The sequence below is a fragment of the Rhinopithecus bieti genome, unplaced genomic scaffold (genome assembly GCF_001698545.2).
Source record: "Rhinopithecus bieti isolate Rb0 unplaced genomic scaffold, ASM169854v2 scaffold_15676, whole genome shotgun sequence".
Classification (NCBI taxonomy): Eukaryota; Metazoa; Chordata; class Mammalia; order Primates; family Cercopithecidae; genus Rhinopithecus; species Rhinopithecus bieti.
Genome location: NW_016809194.1, coordinates 1,480,323 through 1,487,784, shown reverse-complemented (window position 1 = coordinate 1,487,784; position 7,462 = coordinate 1,480,323). Strand labels below are relative to the sequence as shown.

The 7,462-nt window shown below is 44.0% G+C and overlaps 1 protein-coding gene across 9 annotated transcripts in view; it reads right to left on the bottom strand.

The window, feature by feature from the left end:
• The window catches only part of TOR1AIP1 (torsin 1A interacting protein 1), a 44,781-nt gene extending 40,663 nt beyond the window's left edge, over positions 1–4,118 (bottom strand). For 3 of the 9 annotated variants that reach the window (XM_017888804.1, XM_017888810.1, XM_017888811.1), the window contains exons 1-2: positions 2,823–4,115; positions 1,042–1,119 (exon numbers count right to left, since the gene is read on the bottom strand). In XM_017888804.1, the coding sequence (XP_017744293.1) occupies positions 1,042–1,119; positions 2,823–3,300 (556 nt within the window). In that variant the 5' untranslated portion in view covers positions 3,301–4,115. Of the gene's footprint in view, positions 1–1,041; positions 1,120–2,822 lie in introns of all 9 variants that reach the window. The other 6 variants (XM_017888809.1, XM_017888808.1, XM_017888807.1 and 3 more) reach the window with 5 other exon arrangements.
• Between the last annotated feature and the right edge of the window lie 3,344 nt (positions 4,119–7,462).

Below are 7,462 nucleotides of genomic sequence, written 5' to 3'. Positions count from 1 at the left end.
GAGAGGATGTGGAGAAACAGGAACACTTTTACACTGTTGGTGGGACTGTAAACTAGTTCAACCATTGTGGAGGACAGTGTGGCGATTCCTCAAGGATCTAGAACTAGAAATACCATTTGATCCAGCCATCCCATTACTGGGGATATACCCAAAGGATTATAAATCATGCTGCTATAAAGACATATGCACATGTATGTTTATTGTGGCACTTTTCACAATAGCAAAAACTTGGAACCAACCCAAATGTCCATCAATGATAGACTGGATTAAGAAAATGTGGCACATACACTATGGAATACTATGCAGCCATAAAAAAGGATGAATTCATGTCCTTTGTAGGGACATGGATGAAGCTGGAAACCATCATTCTCAGCAAACTATCTCAAGGACAGAAAACCAAACACTGCATGCTCTCACTCATAGGTGGGAATTGAACAATGAGAACTCTTGGACACAGGATGGGAAACATCACACATGGGGGCCTGTCACGGGGTGGGGGTACGGGGGAGGGTAGCATTAGGAGATATACCTAATGTAAATGATGAGTTAACGGGTGCAGCACACCAACATGGCAGATGTATACATACGTAACAAATCTGCATGTTGTGCACATGTACCCTAGAACTTAAAGTATAATAATAATAAAAAGAAAAACTTAATCCATTTTAAACAGAGGACAGTATGACATATTCATTCAGTTGACATTTAACAAACTTTACTGAGTAGCTAGTTATGACACGAGAGAATGATAGTGAGGCACTTGGAAGATGAAAGGGCTCTGGAGAAGACAAACCTGGGTTTGAATTTTGGCTCAGTCACATATGTGATCTTACAGAATTGTCTTAGCTTCTCTGTGCTTCAGGTTTCTCTTCTTTGAAATTGGTATAGTATCTATCTTACAAGGTTATATGGGTGGCTGGTACTCTTGAGTACTCACATGTCTGCCCTTGTCTTTTCTTTACACATATTTACATTGCTTAATTCAATGAACATTTAAAAAGTTGGTAGGTAAGGAGAAAAACAAAAGTTAACTCTTCTTACCTGGAGCCTCTTGTATGCTCCTGACAGTTTTCTTTGAAATCGTTTGGCTTAAATCGGTTTCGGAAGATGGTTCATCCTCTAAAAAACAGACGTAACAAGAGCTAAAATCCAGAATATATGACCTGGGAGATCACGGCACAGATTATGCATTTTGTAACAATACATAAGCAAAATGCAAGAAATTCATTTCTTTAGAAACAGGTGGTTAGGTTTACCAAAACTTAGGAATTAAACTAGTCAGAATTCCTCTTGGGACAGAATACAGCTAATTCATTAGAACATAATAATATTTGCCATTGTTGTTTTACAAAAATATATTACTTCAGAAAATCAAAAAGATGGGGTAGAGAGTCACAAACGATGTGGAAGAATGCAGAAGAGTGAAAATGTTTAGATCCTTAAAGATTTAATAAAATAGGGGTAAATTCTTTACTTGTTAAAAAAATGTTAGCCTATATAACCGCACTAGGCTCTGGGGGACTCAATACAATGTAACATATTTATTGCCTACCTTGTGCAAAGCATTCTTCCAGGTACTGAAAGATACTGAAGTAAACCAAGTACTTAAATTACTATCAAATATATCTGATAGGCTCCTTGTCTGCAAAAACTTTGTAATCTTAAAAGAGATAAAACACATACATATATGGGCTAAACTGTCTTGAGTTGCTACACCCAAAAGTAACTGACACAACTTTAACATAAAGTTGCCAAAATCAAGTCTTCAAATCTGTCAGTACCTTCACGAGTCAGCAGGTAAACTTGCAGCCTATCACCGTGCTGTAAGCTGAAAACCCACTCCTCCGCATATCAATAGTCTACCACAAACTATGTCATCCCATTGTGACTCAGATCCGCTGATTTTTACCTCACAGGTGCCTTACGTGGGACTAACACGAAACTTCATTTGTGACTCAGTGTTAGGTCCCAAAATGGGGGGGGAGGGCAGGGTGGGAGAGGATAGGTTAAGGAAACGGATTCACCTATGACTTACCTAACACTATACATTCACTCTGTCAGCATCCCTTTTGTCCATTTAGACGAAAACTAATTAATAGTCTTATTTTTCAGGTTGCTTTGCCAGCCTGATTTGCCAGACTACTTGAGGTTACAGTGACGGCCACCAAAGTGGCAGATTTTTGGCAGGGACCACCACACTGGAGAAAGAGCAATCAGCTCAAGTTTATCAGACACTGGGGAACATGAGTTCAGGAAAAATGAGTTACCCCATTTCGGTGTAAGTATTGGGTGAGGTCTCAAATCAATTAACTAAACTCAGCAATCCCTCGAAATGCCCACTCATAAAATTTCTCCTTTCTCTCTCCCCACCTGGGTGGGGAGGCAAAACGACTGAAAGGTTAGATCCTCAGCTGGAGACTCTGGCCTGTGAGTGTTAAAAAAGGAAATGGAAGTGGTTTCCGTAGAAACATGCGCAGGGTAGAGGAAACCAAAATGAAACCGAACCTGGAGTAATTCGCTGTCCCCTCGTGAAGGCCTGCAAAAAAAGGCAGCCCTGACTCCCCTAAATTGATGCCCGATGTTGGGCAGAGTGCCCCAGCCCTGCCCGGGTCGCTCCATACGACCATCTTTCCACTCCTTGGATCGGCGCTTCCTTCCCCGCTGCGGGTCAGGGTGGCCCTTGCACGGCGACACACGTCCAGAGGGGGCTGAGGAGTACCCAGTACTTAGTACCCAGGGGGGGATGAGCTCCACGGAGGCGCGCGCCCGCCCCCGCGCGTTCCCTGGCTCGCGGCTGGGACTGTTACCTCCGCGGTCCTCACCTTCAGAGGAATGACAGTCCCGCAGCCCTCTCCTGGTCGTAACGGGAGACGGCTGTAGCGGAGGCTGCTGTGAGTACTGCTGCTGAAGGCGGGTAGCCCTTCGCGTCTGCATCTCCTCGGCTTCCTGGAGTCGCGGCAGCCTCCGCCGCTGCCTAGACCGAAGGTAGTACGCGCTTTCTCTCACTTCCTCTTTCGCAGAATCGGGCCGGAACTCTTCTAGCCGGGTTCGTTTTCCCACCGGGGACCTTTCTTTGGCCACCAGGGGCTCGAAGTCTCCGTACACTTCTGGCGGCTCCTCCGAGAACCTCACTTCCCGCCGGCCCTGGCGCGACAGAGAAGTTCCGTACGCAGGCGCATCGCTGCTGCCGCCATTTTGAGGGGCGAGCCGGCCCCTTCCTTCTCGGATGGGGGCCCTGGGAGTGACGTACACCCCCCATCCTTCCCGCACCGCCTCCGCCCGCCGTCCCTCGCCCGCCATAGTTGTTGACGTAGCTTTAGTCGATCGCGAAGATGGCTTTATGGACCCTAGGTTCTCCTGCCGGTGGCGGCGATGGCTTCTCGGGTGTGTTAGCCGGTGGTCGCTGTGGTCAGGGAGGCAGTTGCGAGTCGCCGGGGCCGCCGCCTGCGTCGTCGCTGCTGTGTAGCAAACCTGCCTCTGGGCCCATGGTGTGTCTTGAGGGCTATGGGAGAGGCAGTGCCTGAGCTGGGTCAGCTGCTGTGGGTCGCTCCCGCCTCCTGGCTGGAGGCACCAAAGAGGAGGAGAAGGGGGAGGAGGACGTCTCTGCCTTCGGCCTTAATTAAAGGAGGGGTGGGGGCGACAGAAGGGTGGCAGGGCAAATTGCCTGTCCCAAGTCTAGCCGCTCGTGGCAAGTTTTGCCTGCATATAGGAGACGCCCGTCCTATCTCCCAGTACCAAATCTGCGGGAAAAGGAGTGAGACCAGGGTGAAGAAGACCAAGTTTCGCTTCTCGGCCCCAGGCTGTTGCGCAGTTTCCCTGGAATCGTTTTGATCGACTGCTACGTTGAGCATGTCCTTCCCAGTGTCCTTAGCAGGAGTGATGGCCAGAGATAACTTTTGCACATGTCATGTTTTCGTGGCAAAAATTTTAGTTTCAAGTTCCTTATGAAGGCGGTTACCTAGTTTTAAATTTTGTCACCTGTTGAGGTTGTACAAAATCTTGTCTACAGTCATATTCTTTGGATGTATTTTCTTTTCCGAAATGTACCCATAGGAAACATAACCTTATTCCTGGTCTATAATATTTCTTGATTTTATACCAAGCAGCACTGTTCGGAAGACCATGTTAGTGCCACATTGTGCACAGTGAGGAACAAGTTTTTTGATTAAAGACAGCACTGTGATTTTAAGTTGTGATCCATTATTTTTACTTTTATTCTGGATATGACGTGGTACTCTACATTTGATTTAGAATGCTTTCTGGACTTTCTGGAATAAGCATGGTAAAAGCTAATTGTTTCACCTCCATATACCATGTTTACAGATGTGGCTAATCTGCAAATACCTAACCAAATTTAGACACACTCAGAGAAGGTCGATTAAGTTCGTGTAAAGTCTGAATAATTATTGAAAAAAAGCTCAAATCACCTTCAAATATACAACTTCTTGTAGGACTTTGTATGATTGGAGTGAACAGATTTTAAAAATTGTAATTTGGATACCGGTTACAATGAGTGATTCTGAAAAGTTTGAAGGTGTTTGTTCTTGCAAGTAATCACCTTAAAATGCTTCTGAGCAACTCATTTGTTGCTTAGACTTGGCACAAATTTCAACTACTTAGGTCGTAATGTGTACTATGTTTTTAGTTTTTATTTTATTTTATTTTGAGACGGAGTTTACTCTGTCACCCAGGCTGGAGTGCAGTGGCACGATCTTGGCTCACTGCAAGTTCCCCCTCCAGGGTTCACAACTTTCTCCTGCCTCAGCCTCCCCAGCAGCTGGGACTACAGGCGCCAGCCACTACGTCCGGCTAATTTTTTTGTATTTTTAGTAGAGACGGGATTTCACCGTGTTAGCCAGGATGGTCTCGATCCCTTGACCTCGTGATTTGCCCGCCTCAGCCTCCCAAAGTGCTGAGATTACAGGCATAAGCCACAGCGCCTGGCAGTGTACTATGTTTTTACTAATATTGTCCATAAATTTGGCCACAGGCAGGAGGAATTAGAGTTTTAGAGTGAGATAGGGTTTGGCCTGTTAGGAGCTTAGTTTACTGTAGCTTTGTATACAATATAGCTTTTAAAAACTACAGGAAAGTGACAAAAGAGACTTCTTTATCTCTCTCTCTCTTTTTCTTCTTTCTTCTTGTCTTTTAAGGAAAATGGAAAGGGTACTCTCCCTTGTCAGCCTGGATTAGATGGTATATTTCAGAAATTTGCTAGATTTTTCCAACAAAATACTGATAAGTATTGATATGGTAATACGTGGCTTTTATTTATGTTTTAAGTAGGGCTTTCCCTTTAAAGTGGCTATTACATGACTCATTAGTAACAATAGTGTAAATTCCTTGATAGATTTAATTATTAAATATAAATTTTACAGTAATATATTGAGTTCATGTTATGAACATTAAAGTCTCCTTGAAACATTTTACCAAGACAGATGACTATATAGAAACTGGGATACTAGCTTATAAAACTTGGATACAGGCTTGTAAAACTTAGGTTTGAGGGACAAATTAAAAAAGAGAAGAGATTCTACATACTGAACAATCAGAGATGATGAGAGGTTCTACATATTATTGAATACTCAGAATATGCATATTTTGTAATTAAAACTGCTTGTAAAAGCTTAGGAATGGCCTTTCAACTAAATTAATGAGACACTGTAAAATTAGAGGCATGGTAACTTTATTTTTTTATTTTTATTTTTTTATTTTTATTTATTTTTTTTTTTGAGACAGAGTCTCGCTCTGTCGCCCAGGCTGGAGCGCAGGGGCCGGATCTCAGCTCACTGCAAGCTCCGCGTCCCGGGTTTACGCCATTCTCCTGCCTCAGCCTCCCGAGTAGCTGGGACTACAGGCGCCCGCCACCTCGTCCGGCTAGTTTTTTGTATTTTTTTTAGTAGAGACGGGATTTCACCGTGTTAGCCAGGATGGTCTCGATCTCCTGACCTCGTGATCCACCCGTCTCGGCCTCCCAAAGTGCTGGGATTACAGGCTTGAGCCACCGCGCCCGGCGAGGCATGGTAATTTTAATGCTAACATATGTACATACATATATATATATTCATAGGATTTTCCCTCTCTTGTCTAGGTTGTAAGCATACAGAAACCTACCTCTACTGTGACTGCCTCCTTCACCTAGAAACCTTACAGATACCAAACTTACTAACTCTGAGGCAAAGCTAGTGTTATAAAACTAGATACTCTGCTGTAGCTATTATCCAGACTATAAGAGTTGCTTAAAAGAGGTGACATTACAGTGACAGTAGACTCATAGCCAATATTATAAGGGATGCGCTGGGCCACTAAAAAAGGAGCCTCAGCTCTGGATGTTGAAGTTACTTTGGGAATTTGAGAAATCTGGAGGAATTCAGTGACTCAAAAAAGAAGACCAGTAAGAAAAGAAATGATTAGGCCGGGTGCAGTGGCTCAAGCCTATAATCCCAGCACTTTGGGAGGCCGAGATGGGCGGATCACGAGGTCAGGAGATCGAGACCACCCTGGCTAACACGGTGAAACCCTCGTCTCTACTAAAAAAATACAAAAAAACTAGCCGGGCGAGGTGGCGGGCACCTGTAGTCCCAGCTACTCAGGAGGCTGAGGCAGGAGAATGGCGTAAACCCGGGACGCGGAGCTTGCAGTGAGCCGAGATCCGGCCACTGCACTCCAGCCTGGGAGACAGAGCGAGACTCGTCTCAAAAAAAAAAAGAAAAGAAAAGAAATGATTAAAACAAAGAATACACTAAATAATTCATTTACTTATGAAACGTGTTTTGTGCCAGCAATGAGATAAAGATCGCTTTACCTTTAGGGAATTTGCCATTTATTGGGAAAGACAAACATGAAAAATTACAATTCAGATTAAATGACTGGTATTAATTCACACACTTAACTCTTAGGGCTAGGTCTAGAAATCCCGCGCTCTTGAGACTGGGTTCCTAAATCAGTTATTTTGTTTCATTTTTAATTAATTTATTTAGAGACAGAGTCTCACTCTTTCGCCTAGGCCGGAGTGCAGTGGCGCGATCTCAGCTCACTGCAGCTTCCCGCCCCCGGGTTCAAGTGATCTCCTGCCTCAGCTTCCTGAGTAGCTGGGATTACAGGTGCCTGCCACCACGCCCAGCTAATTTGTGTATTTTTAGTAGAGACGGAGTTTTGCCATGTTGTCAAGGCTGGTGTTGATCTCCTGACCTCAGGTGATCCACCCGCCTTGGTCTCCCAAAGTGCTGGGATTACAGGCATGAGCCACCACGCCTGGCCAAAATAAATTATTTTAAATGAAACATTTTAGAACAACAAATTTTGTACAGGAACTTTTTGCTTAGGGTAAGCAGAAATTCATTTATTTAAAGAGAAATCATCTATCTGTTGTGACTTAGTAGTAGAAGTGGGCAACACTTAATTTTAATAAGGAAAAGATGATTAAAATATTAAACAGGAGGAAGTTAATTAAAGATATAGT